We start from the raw sequence: 15,575 nt of genomic DNA, 5'->3' as shown, positions 1-15,575 counted from the left end.
AGGCCATCATGGTTTTATGGGCATTTTCAGCTCTGGTCATAATATCTAAAGTGATGTTTTGACTGCTCCTCTGGTCATGGTTTTATAACCAAGACTTTATATTACTGTTCTGTATTTCTTATAATATTTCACTTATCCTTGGCATAATTGGGGTAACCGAGCTCCCCCTAATACTCAACCGCTCCTTGTTCGTAATGATAGGTTGCATCCATACATTTTCATCTATTTTCCCCCCGAACACATATACTTATGATTTCATTATTTTAAATTAAAATTTAGATATTTGATTACTTTATTATCTAGCTAATAATCTGAATATTAAATAATACCATACAAATAAATTTTTTATAAGTAAATAATAATTAAACTTAAATTAGTATTTAATTAAATGAAAATTGATTTTAATAATTAATTAAATTAAACGACTAGTCATACAATATCCATAAAAAAATTTCAATTTGTCATCTCTATAATGAATTTATAAACAACACATACAAATTTTATCTGGAGGGAGTAAAGTTTATGTCATACCACTTCTGTAACTGTACGCGATTTCATCTATATAATTATCTTAAAATGACATGACAGACCTTATGAAAGAGAGAGGGGGAAAAAAGACACGACATATAAATTTTACTTTGGAATTAAATTTGTATGACATGTCACATTTTATCTAAATATATAACAATTATTCATACATATATCATAAACATGTACGACATGTAATTTATGTCAGAAACTATTAATGATATGTTACACAATATTGGCCAAAGATTTAATTATGGGCAATGACTATCTCGAAGCTGCTCTAAGGTAGAACAAAAATCACGGTCACACACGCAAAGTGATAAATAATAAAAAATACGTTATAACTTTGATCGTGTAGTTTTGAAGACATGTTCTACCTTAGACCAATTGCAACATAACTGGACCCTTTATTTATTTATTTTTTCTGTTTTCAAACTTAATGCAAATTAGAGAACAAATTATTGCTGAAGTAATCTTTTTTCTTCTTTTTCTTAATCTTTCTTCAAATTCAATAACTTGGATTTTGTTACCCTAAATTATAATTGTGTAAATTAACAATAATAATTGTATTTAATTCCAAGAATTTAATTTTTTTAACCTATTACTTCTTCAAGGGTGAGATATTTAATAATTTGGTTGCAAACGCCTTAAGAAAATTTAGCTTATACCCCTTAATTTTTCATAAAAGAATATATTTTTTAAATTTTCACCTATGTCCCCAATTCAATTTGTTTTTTGTTTTTAGTTAGAGTTGGAGAATCATTTTATAAAATATTTCAATTATATATTTATTAAATAAATTGAAATTATTGTCGTTAGGAGTAATTTTATAATAAGGAAGTCTTTTACTTAACCTATAGCAATAATGCTAGAGATCCTTAAATTTGAGTCCCTACTTGAGTTCTTGTTAGTGTATTAAAATCTGGGTTTTTTTTTTTTTAAATTTATGAGTGACATTTTCACTTTGTTAAAATGAGGATGCCCTCTCTAGATAATTATTATATATTTACTCCTTTACATGAACCACATTCATACAAATATTTATCATATATATATATATGTACTCTGCTCTGAGGATGAGTGATGAAATCATGTGCAATGAGAAGTGTGAAGATACTAAAATATATTAGGTGTATTCTCAACAAATACTCAGCTATCCTAATCAATATTAGAAAAATAATTTTTGTAAAAAAAATTTAAATGATTTTGAAGTAGGATTGAGAATTAATATCGGGTAAATGGTACTTTCATTTCTTTCAAAATTCATTTTTATCACTAAAGACCCTAATAATATGTTGAATTGTAAAAATGCAAAAGTCTTAACGGATATATAAAATGTTCGAGAAATAAATAAATTGAAAAATTTTAAAGAATAAAAGGAAATAAATAAAACAATATGTCTATTCCCTTGGAAAAATTAATTCAAGCTTATTCTGAAATAAAATTGCGAGAAACCGTCATCAACTTAAACAGTTAAACTAGATCTAGTGCAAATTAAAAACTTCACGCACCACCACTCATCATGCACCCAGACATGAAGGGGTCGTAGAAGAATATTGCTCCTTCTTGCAGCATCAGAAATTAAAAGAAAGACGGCGGCGACCAGGGATGGCGGAGCCAGAGGGAGTGGCGCTGGCGATGCAGGGAGGCGGGTTCATTTTGCCAGAAGTCTTGGGTTGAATATTTGTGCATTCGGATTTAATAGGTCCTTCGGGTCCTGTATATGTAAGACTAATGTCAGCAAGCTCCACGCCCTCGCATGGCACGCCACCGCTACAAGCCAGCTTTATAGCCACCGCCGTCGCTGAGGTGCCTCGTATGTTCTTGAAGCTTACCCTGTCCAGCTTAACACGCGATGGGACCTGAAGAAAATAATTAATAATAATCTCATTAAATTTAATTAATTAACTGATTAATTAAAGAACATGTACATAATAGGTATTACGTATGTACCTTGGCATTGCACTGATTGTGGGGGCAGTACACTTGATCCAAGAGGATAGGATTACTGACATTATTCATTTTAATGTCTTCGAAATGCAAGTCAGATGCAGTGCCTGGATATGAAGCTGGCCAGGTTTTGATTCTCACGCCATTCGAGGTGTTGCTAATGTTGCATTCCCTGACCCTGATTCCAACTACAGGCTGTTCATTTTGGTACTTTCCTAGACTTCCTACACTGATTCCATGACCGGGTCCGCAATCAATCTTGTTGATTTCCATTTGCTGGGTGCCGTCGCCAATCGAGATACAATCGTCCCCTGTTCCGATTTTCGAATCCGTAATCGTCACTCCACTGGATCGTCCGACGTGAATTCCATCCGTGTTCAGACTCTCCTCAGGTGCTGTCACGGTAACTCTCTGGAAGGTGAAGTTCTTGGCGCCAATTACGTTAATATGAAACTGTTTGCTGTTCAGTGAAGTCACGTCTTGTACCACCGAGTTTGTGATGGCGTTGAAACTCAAATTCTGACAAAGTTAATTACGTACATTCTGGTTAGCTAGCTATGGTGAATTAAAATGCTACACGCACATAAATGTAAAAGAAATAAAGCTGAGCCTGTCAGGATTGAAAACACACACTTACAATGGGACGTTTCTTGCAATAATCATCCTTTTCACATTCAGAAGGAGCGACGGCTCCTTGGCCATCAAAAGTTCCACCGCCGGATACCGTCAGATGTTCGATTTTATTGAATGAAACCCAACTGCCAGCGTCCTTGACATTTGCAGGATCTGTTAGGGCTTTAAGGGTGCCTTTAACCTGAAGCTCAATAGCAGCCTTGCATGGGCCTTCCATGGTCACTGGACTTAATTGATACGTCCCTTGCGGGATCAACACTTTGCTTGGTGTTGTTGCTGCACAGGCTTCTTTCCAAGCATCCCTTAAAGCCTAATTAAGACAAGAAGCAACAAACATTATTTGATTAAGATGACTAGAACATTATTTATAAATGCTAAATTTTAAAAAAGAAAAAAAAATCAAAAAATCATAGCTAGTGGGGATATTCAATCTCACAAATCATCAAATTAAGGCTCAGTTATTACCTGGCTTATATCTGCATTTTGCTTTGCACCGTGTTTTGTCACATCGACGTCCAAAGCTGCAGCAGCCGATAACATCAGTAATGATAGGAACAAAGCCAGGATATTCGATTTCGCCATGTTCTAGTTTCAGCTGCACTTATTTAATTTCTTAATTAACTTGAGATTTTGGATGAATTGCATGAAATCTTGCTTCTTCCTGATAACATTTTATAGTGCACTCAGGGAAGCTCATGCCACAAAAATTTTCAACCAAATCTTTAGCTAATTTTATGCCCCCTTTCCTTATTGTCGTAACTCAGTGGCTCAATTTATTTCCTATTTTTAGTGTTTATTCTTTTTTTTTTTTAATCTTCCGCAAATATTTCCTGCACAAGATGAATTGGTAAAGAACAAACATTAGTTAGTTTTTTAAAAAGAAAATGTTGGCTAGTCACAATATTACACACCTTTTTTTTTTCTCTCCCTCTTTTTCTGCATATGCATCTATCAGATTAGTATTAAGTGTGGAGATAAGTTTTGCTTAACACTCAATTAATGGATTTTTTTTTTAAATCTTAACCAGAGTTTGTCCAAGGTTTTTAAATATAAATCAACGAGTATAGCTGTTAGGTTTTTGGGAATTGATGAATCAAAAATTACATTTTGAGTCTTTTTTTTTTTAGCGTAACAACAACAATGATAGCAGCACTTGCTAAATTGACAACTTCAATTAAATAATAATTTTTGTTGTTTGTGACTCGGGATAGGTCAATGTGATAAATTAATAATTTGATAAATTATAAAATAATGATTTTTTTAAATCCTATTTTCTTGTAAGACTTACCTACTATATAAGGTAATAATTACTAATTTTGAAACTAAATTTACATAATATGTCAAGTGACTTTTGTAAAATATGTTCTCAGTATTGTTAGTCGCTTCTTGAAATTAATTTAGAAGTCAATATCATTTCTAGCTCTACAATAATTTGATTACTACTGGTGTAAGACAATTAACTACTATTAAATAAAACACAATAAATACTAAATTAAAGAAAAAAATTATAAATGTGATAATATTTTCTAGAAATAAAATTTTTTATCACAAGTGAATAATTAATTTATTGATATATTAATATTCACTAAATTTATAAACTTTTCATAGTGTCAATATTATTAATTCATTAAAGGTTTATTGTATATATATTTACAGAGTTAGGTTCCATTAAACCATTGGATTCTGTAATTGAGTTGAAGTACAAGATTCTTTAGTGGAACCTAACTCATATGCATGTGTGTGTATGAGTGCACATAGTGCTTCTCTTGCGCATAATTCCACACTTGTAAAATTATGCGGATGTTGATCGTCGGCAATTGGATCAATCCAGTTTGATCTAGTGGCAGAAATTGATCAAGCATGAGTCAACAATCTTCATTACATTGTTTATAAGCAAGTTTATAATTTCACTGAATGCTGTTACTCAAATCCCCATCATCTCAGACAATAACGTATTAATTTGGGAGCTAATTACTAGAGACGGAAGAACCACTCACACCTCTTTGATCCCGATGAATTATTGACTGTTAAGGCAATCTCCCGTTGTTCTCCCCTACTTTTCTCATCCTTGTTTAGTCGCTTTTACTGCTTCTGGGGCCACCACAAGTTTTATATGAATCATTGTTATTAAAATTCGGCCGGTCACATTCGATAAAATTGGCTCCATGAGGACCAACACTATATCAAAGGAAACGAAAAAGCAAGAACCAGCATGGCTGAACTTGAGCAAAGACAGAGAAGACTGAACTCAATGTGGACGACAAATAGCAACTTTGGAGCAAACTTGGGATCAAAAGCTTAATTTTAACAGATATCCTAAGTTGGGACCCATGGGTGCTCGACCAGGTGGTTTTCGAACAATATTATTTGGCTAATTATCCGATTTTGAGTCTTAGGAACGTAGGAAATTAGAAAATTGATTTTGACTTTGTTTATTCTCCTATTAAGGGAAAAAAAAAGTATGTTATCTCTTGGAGAATAACAATATTAAATGAAGAGTAATGTTATAATTAATTGGGGATAAATTCTATAATACATCTAAGACTCCATGTCATAATTTGATATGAAACCACCAATTAATTATAGTTGGACACATGGCGATACATATTGAATAAATTTTAAAACAAAAATTATAAATTTCCCTCTTTTCATTATGCCTCTATATATTATTTTTGAATATTTTGGAATTTCAATAAAGTAAGAGATACAACATTAATGCTACTCTCTCTCTTCATATTTGCTTTGGTGACTGCCATTTTTGAAAACTAATGAAGACGAATAAGATTTTTTTTTTTCATGATGAAGATGATTTTTCTCCCGATAAAACCAATAAAATGTGCTCCATTGTTTCAATTTGCATCTTTATTGGGAATACTGCACCCATTGCTTTGCCTTGTTGCCAATATTAAATGCGGTATAACAATCCATATCGGTTGTTGATGCTGAAATTTGCTCGCCCTTTGACCGACCAGATTCTTTTACCAACGTTTATGTTATCAACTGTTGCTCGAACCGCTGGGGTTGGAATCACTCTCCTTTCTCTTACTAGACCTGCGTTCACAAAAAACGGATCAGAGACGCCGGTGGTTTTGCCGGCGTAAACCCTCCGATGCCTAAGTTAGCACAAGGTGTTTACGGGAAAACAGTGCAATTTGGATTCAAGAATGATTTCTAGTTTATTCGAAGTTTGTAAGAAAATAGCCTGGTTGCAATTTGGCAGCGTTTTCCCTCTCTCCGTTTTTTTTGTCTCATTCTTCATCGATTTCTTCTTCTTTTATAGCCGCTGTCCCACGTTTCCATTTACCCTTCATCCCCCCTTTTTCGGGTAGTGGCAGCCCCCCATGGGACTTTAACTGCTACATTGTGGGCAAACGTGGGATCTCGCGTCTCCAGCAACGGTTCTGGGAAAAGCGCAACTACCGTGATTCTTTGGGATCGTGTTCCCGCTTTTTGGGGAATTGGTATCGGCTCGGTATATGACTCTAGTCGGTATATTATCCTGGTCGGTACTCGTCTCTGGTTGGCTCATGTTTATCCCTGTGTTCTGCTCATACCACTTGGCTGAAGTGATCCATGCCGGGGCGGAAATATTAGCATGGCCGACCTGGTGCTTTTATTTACTTAACACCAGTCCCCCAGTTTCTGGTCTTGCGAGTGAAATGAGTTAATAGTATAAACTGATAGTCAAATCTCACCAACCCGGGGAGCTTCTCATCTGATCTTCTGTTTACTGGGACGGGCTGAGGTACCATTTTTCTTCTGGGGAGATTCCGACCTGAGCATGGGCCTAAATGAGCATGTCCATTGCATATCTGGGCTTACATCTATCCTGGCCTCTTGTAACGGTTAGTGACGTGGCATCTCCAGACTCTTCGTATTTGAAATTTGAAACGACGGGCTATCTGACCTCGATATTTGGTGAGTGAGCTGGCATCCTCATCACTTAAATGCTTTCATTTTCCCCTTTTCGTTTCAAATCCCTAGACTTACATCTTCATCGTTTTGTTATTCATCTTTCCGTTGTTAACTAACCCCCTCTCAGAACTTTGCTTACACTCCTCGTGTCTGGAGTATCCACTTGCTGGGTTTTTTCTCTATCACGGCCGCGCTATCAGTGCCAATTCAATCTAGGTATTGCTTTTAACTTCTCCTCTGGTTGTTGTTGATTGGGTTCTGTGTTGCCCTTTTTGTGTCCATATACTCGAGTTTTCTTTGTATTCTCTTGGGATTTCGATATGTCAAATCGGAAAAGGAGGTTAATTGTCGATGAGAGTGACGAAGAAGCAGGGGATTCAGACCTTAACTTGTCAATACCCACCGATTTCTTACGTCCCTTGGGTAGTGTAGGCCCCTCCCATGGCAGGGATACTCTTGAGTACCCACGCCCTTTGGCTGTTTCTCCCTCCCCCGAACTAGAGCTTGTAGGGAATAGAGGTGGACCTGCGTTGAGCTCTGGTGAGAACCACAATTCTGGTGGGGTAGAGGTCCCTGAAGAAGTGGGTGATGGTGAGGGAAGCAGTTCCAAGCCGACCCGACCTCCTCAGAAAAGAAACCTTGGCCATAGGGTGGAGACGGATTCTTATCCAATCGATTACATAGCCTGTGCCACCACCCAAACTGATCTGTTCAAGCTTAGGAATCTCTATGACATTCCTGAGGAGGTTCTCCTTGTAGTCCCTGGGAAGGGTGATGTTCCTAGTCGGCCTCCGCGGGGGTATGTGACAATGCACCTGGAGAGTTTCAGACTAGGAGCTCGGCTGCCCTTTCAGCGTTATTTTGCCAAGATACTGGGGGGTATGCACTTGGCCCCAGGTCAGTTACATCCGAATGGGTGGAGGGTTCTCTCAGCTATGTTTGTATTATGGGAGAGGTGTGGATCAGTGTCGAGCTCTGCGAAGAGGAAGCCAATCACCGACTTCCCCTCCTCGTGCAAAAATCAAAAGAACAAATTCTTCTTTGCTGGAGGAAATTGGTGTCCAGCGGCCCACTCGTTGGGTGGTGATATTTACCTTCCAACGCATTTTGTCACCCAAGGTCGTTTATTTTTTGCCTATGTTTTTTTCCAATTGCCACTTATTGGGTTCTTTAACCTTGTTTGTTTTTCAGAATCGTGGGGTTTTATTAAGGATCTTGAAGACCAACCTTTGGTTCAGGTGGAAACTGCTCTGGTGAACGCGTCTACTTGCCAAGACCTCCTATCGCTAACAAACTTGGTCGGTTCGGGCTTGGTAGATATTGCTGCTGGAATGGATAACAAGATCCTCAGCGCGATGAGCAGAACACGTGGTTGGGCTCCAAGCAACTCCAGCAACCCTCCTCCTCCTCCGAAGAAAACCAGCGTCGGTCCTTCCAAGGCTCCTGTTGCTGCTCTACCCCCTCCCCCACCCCGTAAGAGTGGTGGGGAGAAAACTTCCGACAAGAGTCCTGAGGTCAGCTTCCAGTCTGGGGACCGATCTTCTCCTCTACCATCTCGGGATCAAGGTGACTACCTGAGCCCGTATCAGAAGGATTACAAAAAATCGGTGGGGCCCAAGATGGTGAAGGACATCGAGAGTATGAACCTCTCCGAGTTAGCTGCTTCTGTTCAAAGGGTCTCCTTCAGGCTGGCCACCATGGTTTCATGTTACAAGACCGGGTCCGCCCGCCATGAGAGGAAGCTTCAAGCTGACAATCAGGAGTTGAGGAAGAAAGTTGAATATGCTGATCGCTCCAAGGAGAAGCTGGCCGAGCTGAACAAGTAGCTTACGGAGCTGGAGGAGAAAGTTGCGGTTGCTGAGTCCACTTCCTCCAACCTTGAGGGTGAGTTGGGTGATCTGAAGTCCGATCTTCAGGCTACTCAAAGTGAAAGAGATACTCTGAGGACCGCCCTTGAGGGAGAGATCAAATCCCTGAATGAACAGCTGGCTGAGGAGAAAGGCAAATCCGCTGATGTGGATGATCGGCTGGATGCCGAGTATAACTCCGGGGTTGCTTTCAGCTATAAATGCATCATGTCTATGCTTAAGGAAGAATACCCTGAGCTCGACATGAGCAAGCTGGAGGTTGGGGTGGAGAGATATATGGCTGGGGCCGGCCAGGGAGATAAGGAGCAGGGTGAGCAGGAGTAGGTGGAGGCTCCTTTGGATGGGGTGCAGGAGGGGGAAGCTGGGGGACGTGCTTTCGAAGTGGGTCAAGGGTCCGTGCCTCTTCCTCCCGGTATTGCTGATCTCCCACCTCCTGAGACTGCTGATCCTTCAGCTGCTGGAGCCGTTGACTCTCCTAATCTTTAAGTTCATTTTTTGTATAAACTCGCATTTGTTTTGTAAATAATTGAACATTTATAAATTTTTAGATGCTCTCTATTGGCTTTCTTGTCTGGTTTTTGCTCATAGATTGTTTCTGAAAAATAATTGGACAACTTATCTAGTTTTGCCTGCTGGTTCCTTAGTGGACCGAGCAGGAGTAGGCATTTACTTGCCTTAGTAAACTTTTCGTCAAATTAGTTGCTGGTCTTTCGTTAACCGAGCAGAAGCAAGTACTTACTTGCCTTAGTAAAATTTTCATAAAATTAGCTGCTGGCCTTTCGTTGATCGAGTAAAAACAAACACTTACTTGCCTTAGTAAAATTCTCGTAAAATTAGCTGCTGGTCTTTTGTTGACCAAGCAGAAGCATGCACTTACTTGCCTTAGTAAAATTCTCGTAAAATTCACTGCTGGTTTTTTGTTAACCGAACAGAAGCAGGCACTTACTTGCCTTAGTAAAATTCTCATAAAATTAGCTCCTGGTCTTTCGTTGACCGAGCAGAAGCAGTCACTTACTTGCCTTAGCAAAATTTTCGTAAAATTAACTGCTGGTCTTTCGTTGACCGAACAGAAGCAGGCGCTTACTTGCCTTAGTAAAATTCTCATAAAATTAACTGTTGGTCTTTCGTTGACCGAGCAGAAGTAGGCACTTACTTGCCTAAGGGAAATTGTTATTGGGCTCGCTAGCAGGGGGATTTCATGCTGAATTCATCTTTATTTGAACTTTGAATGTATTACAAAAATACATGATATATACATGCGCAACAAGCCATCATGTAGTTAACAGAAATAACTTATCAAAATGAGGATTTAATATAGCACTTTGCTTACTGGAAATACTTCTTCAAGTGCTCGGCGTTCCACGACCTCTTCACGTCTCGTCCATCTTGGTACGCTAACTTATAAGCTCCTGGTCCAGTGGCCCGTATCACCCTGTACGGGCCTTCCCATTTCGGACCAAGAACGCCATGGTTGGGATCCCTGGTGTTTTGGTTCACCTTTCTAAGTACCCAATCTCCTGCTCGAAACTGCCTCACGCGTACATTCTTGTTATAATAACACATGACCCTTTGCTGACACTGGGCCACTTTCTGCGAGGCCCCTTCCCTTTTCTCCTCAAGCAGGTCCAGGCTTAAGCATATTTGCTCGTCGTTTTGCTCCTCAGTGAAATATTCCGTTCAATGTGTCCCCACTCCAATTTTTGCTGGGACTACCGCCTCATGACCAAAAGTTAAAGCGAAGGGGGTTTCCCCTGTGGCGGTTTTGTGAGTTATCCGGTAGGCCCATAATACTCCTGGTAGTTCGTCAACCCAAGCTCCCTTCTTCTCTCCCAATCTAATTTTCAAGAGTTTTTTTATCACTTTGTTGGCTGCCTCCACTTGTCCATTTGCCTAGGGGTGTGCGGGGGTGCAGAACTTCAGGTCCACCCACAAATTTCGGTAAAATTCCCTGAAGTTACTGTTGTCAAATTGCCTCCCATTGTTTGTAATGACGACATAGGGGATCCCGTATCTGCAGATGATATTCTTCCAAATAAAATCCGTTGTCTTTCTCTCCGTGATTTGGCTGAGGACTCCCACTACTACCTACTTGGTGAAGTAGTCTATTGCCACAATTGCATGTGTCGCCGCTCCTCGGCCCTTAGGTAACGAACCAATCAAGTCGATTCCCCATTGAGCGAAAGGCCACGGGGATGTCATAGTGGTCAGCTTTTCTGGGGGTTGTGCAGGAATCTCAGAGAAGCTTTGGGAGGTTTTACAGTTCTTTGCCATCTTTTTCGCATCCTGGTGCATGGTCGGCCAGAAGTATCCTTACTGGAGTGCCTTGAAGGCTAAAGTTCTTGCTCCCGAGTGATTGTCGCATATTCCTTTATGGATCTCCCTTAGTACATAATCTGTCTCCTCGTCATCCAAACATCTCAAAAGGGACAAGGTGAACCCTCGGCGGTACAGCATTCCATCTAGTAGCGTGTACCTCGCTGCTCGGCATTTTAATTTTCTTGCTTGCCTTTTGTCTTCTGGTAAAACTCCATCGCGCACATATGCGCGAATCGGGTCCATCCAGGATTCACCAGTGCTTACTCTCATCACCTCTACTTCCTCCCTTATACTTGGCGAGGTCCTTACCTCTAATGGAACCGACTTAGGTAATTTCGGATCTGCAATTGCAGCCATCCTAGCCAACATATCCGCTCAGTAATTCTCATTTCGGGATATCTGCTTTACCTCCACCTCTTGGAAAAGCCCGACCATATGCTTCGCCTTCTTCAAATAAAGACCCATCCTCTCTCCCCTTGCTTGGAACTGATCATTGAGCTGATTACATACCAATTGGGAATCTGATCGAATTTCTACCTTCTCTACTCTTAAAGCGTGTGCAAGTCCGAGCCCGGTGATAAAGGCTTCATATTCAGCTTGGTTGTTTGTGAGCTGGAATTCGAACTTCACTGTATACGTTATTTCGGTTCCTTCTGGGCTCCGTATTACAACTCCCGCTCTGGATCCTTGCTCACTACATGATCCGTCAACCATTACCAACTACACCCCCTCTGTTTTCTCCTGCTCTATTGGTTGCTCCTCCCGAATTTCTTCCCCTAGCTCAGCTCGGTCAACCATAAATTCTGCCAAAGCTTGGGCTTTGATTACTCCTCGGGGCCTATAGGAGAGGTCAAATTCACTTAGCTGCACGGACCATTTTACTAACCGACTAGATGCATCTGGTTTTTGAAGTGTTTGCCAAAGGGGCTGGTCAGTCATCACAACAATCTGGTGGGCCTGAAAATATGGTCGGAGTTTTCGTGCTGCCGTTATTAGACCCAGTGCCCACCTCTCTATCAATGGATATCTAGTTTCTGCGTCTACCAGGACCTTACTTGTGTAGTATACCGGGTGTTGCTTTCCTTCTTCTTCCCTGACTAATACCAAGCTGGTAGCCCATTTAGAGATTGCCAAGTACAGAAACAGCTGGTCACCCTCTCTCGGAGTCGATAGTAACGGGGCGCGGGTCAGATATTCCTTCAGCTGCTCAAATGCTTTCTCGCACTCTGATGTCCATTCCATCTTTCTCCCTTTCTTTATGGTTTGGAAGAAAGAGTGGCATTTATCTGTGGCCCGCGAGATAAATCGGTTGAATGCTGCCAACTTCCATGTAAGGCTCTGCACCTCCTTAACTGTCCGTGGGGACCTCATTTCTGTCACCGCCCGTATTTTTTCTGGGTTGGCCTCAATGGCTTACCAGGAATCCCAAGAACTTGCCTGAGCTGACCCCGAATGCACATTTGTCTGAGTTCAGCTTCATTTCGTACTTCCTCAGCAATTCAAAGGTCTCTTCTAGATGCTTCACATGATCCCTTGGCTCTTTGGACTTTGTAATCATATCATCCACATACACCTCCATAGTGTGTCCAATCAACGGTTTGAAGATCCTGTTTACCAACCTTTGATAGGTGGCTCATGCATTTTTTAGGTCGAAAGACATTACCATATAGCAAAACAAACCCATGTTAGTTATAAAAGTGGTGCTTTCCTCATCCTGCTCGTCCATGGGTATCTGGTTGTATCCAGAAAAGGCATCCATGAAACTGAGCAGACTGTGACCTGCTGTTGAGTCCACCAGCTGATCTATTTTAGGTAGGGGAAAGCTGTCCTTCGGGCATGCCTTATTGAGGTCTGTGAAGTCCACACACATTCTCCACTTCTCGTTGGCTTTTTTTACCAGTACTACATTGGAAATCCATTCCGGATACTTGTTTTCCCTTATAAATCCTGCTTTCAACAGCTTCTCCACTTCGGTGTTTATGGCATCACACCTTTCCTGGTTAAAGCATCTCCTTTTCTATATCACCGGCCTCGCCCCCTTCTTGATTGCCAACTTGTGGCAAGTTACCCTGCTATCAATTCCTGGCATGTCCTCGTGAGACCAGACGAATATATCTGCATGGGACTGTAGGCACTTTACCAGCTCGCCTTTTACTGTCCCGACCAATCCTGATCCGATCTTAATCACTCTGCTCGGGTTGCTTTTACTTACCACAATCTCTTTTAGCTTCTCAATAGGTTCTTGGCGACCCTTTTTAGAATCTCCAGCATTATCTAGAGAAGTAACCTGTAGTGTCTCCTTGGCTGCTGTAGCATAACAGCTCCTTGCCATCCTCTGGTCGCATTTTACTACGCCAACCACTCCATTTACTCTGTATTCCAGTGCCAAGTAATGCGTTGATATAACGCATTGGCTTATCCTCATGAACGGTCTCCCTAATATCATTTGGTAAGGGCTTCTTTCCTCTATCACGACAAAGTCCAGTATCATCGTTCTTTCAAACGACTTTGTCCCCACAGTAATCGGGAGTTCAATGATCCCCATGGGAGTTAACCGTCCTCCTCCAAATCCCTTCAAGGATGTATTCGTCCGCTCCAGCTTTAGATCTGAAATCCCCATATCATCTAGGGCCGACTTAAACAGAATATCGACTGAGCTGTCCGTGTCTACCAGTATTCGCCGCAATTCTGTACTAGCCACCAATGCTTTAATTACCAGTGCATCCTCATGAGGATACAAAATATCCTCTTCGTTATCCTCCGTCCACATAATGGGAACTTGCCACACTTTTACTCTCTTGGCTGCTGGCAAATTGAGAAGCACCTCTTTGCCAGTCATGGCGTATCTCCCATAGTTCTTCCGTGCTCTGTTCGAATCCCCGGCCAATGTTGACCCTCCTGCTATCACACGGATGGTCGGCTTTTCACGTTTCAGACTCTTCTCAACTCCTTCATCCCACGTGTACTGTGATTCAATGACAGGGGACACTCCATCTACATACTCATCCAAGTATCGATTTCTCACTAAATCCTCTACCTGAATCTTCAGGTCACGACATTGGCTGATAGTGTGACCGTGGGTGTCGTGAAATTTACAGAATCTGCTCTTATCCCGTCGGTGAGCCGGTTTTGTTATAGGGGCTGGAGGGTACAACATGCCTTATCCCTCGATCCTCTCATACAATTCCTCCATGGAGATCTTTAATGGAGTGTACTGTCTATATGCCAAGCTCTAGTCTACCAGTTGAACTGCTCGGCTATCATAAATGTCATCTCGGGCTGGTATAATCGCTAGCTGATCTGGTCGTCCAGCCCTGGAACTAGTTGCATGTAACGCTCTAGGAGTGTTGTGATAAGGGTGGGCAGCCATCTGCTTGAATTCTCGTTACCGCTCTGGGAACAGGGTGCGCGAAGGTTGGGCCCGGCTATGTTGGAACTGTTGTGGTCTCTGAGCTATGAGGTAAGGGCAGGACCGAGCTGATATTCAGCCCATAACTGAGGATTCCCTAGCTCGCTTTCCCGATCTGCTCCTGTTCGGGGCTCTCCGTTCTTTTCGCCTCAGCTCTTCCAGCTGTTCACTCTTTATCCTTACCGATTTCTCCTCTTCAATTTCAATCTATCTCGCCTCGCCTGTTCATACCCCGCTGAATAATTCTGCACTAGGGGGCTTCTTAAGTTATACCACAATCGACCGATTTTTACACCTTCTTTTAATCCCCTTAACGCCTGTGGGTGATTAAAAGCTCCCAAATCTAGCACGGCCCGGTGATATTGCTTTACAAAATCCTGAAGGGACTCATGCTCCTCTTGTTTCATCCCCATCAGTTCCATCATGTCGTCCTCTGGGGCTACTGCCCATTGGAACTGTTCGGCCAACTCTTGGCACATCTGCTCGTACCATTTTATACCTCCTCGGGGCAGCTTGCGGTACCATTCTCGGGCTCGCCCCTCGAGTGTCAACGGGAACACCCTGCACCTTTGAGCTGGTGTCAACCCCTGCACCCCGGTCATGTCGTTGAAACGCTCAATATACACCAGATGGTCACTTCAACTGGAGTATTTGAGGTCGGGGAAGCGGAAATCTCTTGGGATTACTGTACCCATGATCTCGGTTGATAACGAAGATTCTTCATCCAGCATTCTTGCTCTGTATCTCCTCCATCACCTGCGCCAATCTGTGCACCTCCCCTTCCAATTCTACGGCACGGTCAGGATCACGTGCAGCTATCTGGTCTCGTTCCAGCTCGGCATTGTGCAACCGCTGTCTGAGCTCTCCTTCATCAACACTGGCCCCTCGGCCATTGACTTCCAGTACCCGTCCGGGGAGAGGTTGGTCCCTCCATTCATCTACTCGTTCTCCTGGAA

General features: G+C 41.6%; 4 protein-coding genes across 4 annotated transcripts; 1 reads left to right on the top strand and 3 right to left on the bottom strand.

Moving 5' to 3' along the window:
• Positions 1-1,939: 1,939 nt before the first annotated feature.
• On the bottom strand, positions 1,940-3,738 carry LOC18051374 (exopolygalacturonase). The gene is made up of 4 exons (XM_024190188.1): positions 3,577-3,738; positions 3,116-3,421; positions 2,482-2,997; positions 1,940-2,390 (listed from the first exon to the last, which is right to left on the bottom strand). The coding sequence occupies exons 1-4, from the start codon at positions 3,691-3,693 to the stop codon at positions 2,103-2,105; spliced, it is 1,227 nt and encodes a 408-aa protein (XP_024045956.1). The 5' UTR covers positions 3,694-3,738; the 3' UTR covers positions 1,940-2,102.
• Positions 3,739-7,346: 3,608 nt separating this feature from the next.
• LOC112100993 lies at positions 7,347-9,380 on the top strand. The gene is made up of 3 exons (XM_024190873.1): positions 7,347-8,848; positions 8,954-9,152; positions 9,246-9,380. Exons 1-3 carry the CDS (start codon positions 7,347-7,349, stop codon positions 9,378-9,380), a joined length of 1,836 nt encoding a protein of 611 aa, XP_024046641.1.
• Positions 9,381-13,227: 3,847 nt separating this feature from the next.
• On the bottom strand, positions 13,228-14,367 carry LOC112100992. Its single transcript, XM_024190872.1, has one exon. It carries the CDS (start codon positions 14,365-14,367, stop codon positions 13,228-13,230), a length of 1,140 nt encoding a protein of 379 aa, XP_024046640.1.
• A 431-nt stretch (positions 14,368-14,798) lies between these two features.
• Positions 14,799-15,221, bottom strand: LOC112100991. Its single transcript, XM_024190871.1, has one exon. The coding sequence runs from the start codon at positions 15,219-15,221 to the stop codon at positions 14,799-14,801; it is 423 nt and encodes a 140-aa protein (XP_024046639.1).
• Positions 15,222-15,575: the final 354 nt, after the last annotated feature.

The sequence above is a fragment of the Citrus clementina genome, unplaced genomic scaffold (assembly GCF_000493195.1).
Source record: "Citrus clementina cultivar Clemenules unplaced genomic scaffold, Citrus_clementina_v1.0 scaffold_2, whole genome shotgun sequence".
NCBI lineage: Eukaryota > Viridiplantae > Streptophyta > Magnoliopsida > Sapindales > Rutaceae > Citrus > Citrus x clementina.
Note: the sequence above shows the minus strand (reverse complement) of the source record. Positions and strands in the feature narration are given on the sequence as shown.

Coding starts and splice junctions, on each gene's coding strand:
- LOC18051374 (XM_024190188.1), bottom strand. CDS start 3,693: ATGGCGAAATCGAATATCCTGGCTTTGTTCCTATCATTACTGATGTTA. Junction 3,422..3,576: donor AAAATGCAGATATAAGCCAG/GTAATAACTGAG, acceptor TGTCTTAATTAG/GCTTTAAGGGATGCTTGGAA. Junction 2,391..2,481: donor ACAATCAGTGCAATGCCAAG/GTACATACGTAA, acceptor TATTTTCTTCAG/GTCCCATCGCGTGTTAAGCT.
- LOC112100993 (XM_024190873.1), top strand. CDS start 7,347: ATGTCAAATCGGAAAAGGAGGTTAATTGTCGATGAGAGTGACGAAGAA. Junction 8,849..8,953: donor AAGCTGGCCGAGCTGAACAA/GTAGCTTACGGA, acceptor GGCTACTCAAAG/TGAAAGAGATACTCTGAGGA. Junction 9,153..9,245: donor TCGACATGAGCAAGCTGGAG/GTTGGGGTGGAG, acceptor GATGGGGTGCAG/GAGGGGGAAGCTGGGGGACG.
- LOC112100992 (XM_024190872.1), bottom strand. CDS start 14,367: ATGTTGTACCCTCCAGCCCCTATAACAAAACCGGCTCACCGACGGGAT.
- LOC112100991 (XM_024190871.1), bottom strand. CDS start 15,221: ATGACCGGGGTGCAGGGGTTGACACCAGCTCAAAGGTGCAGGGTGTTC.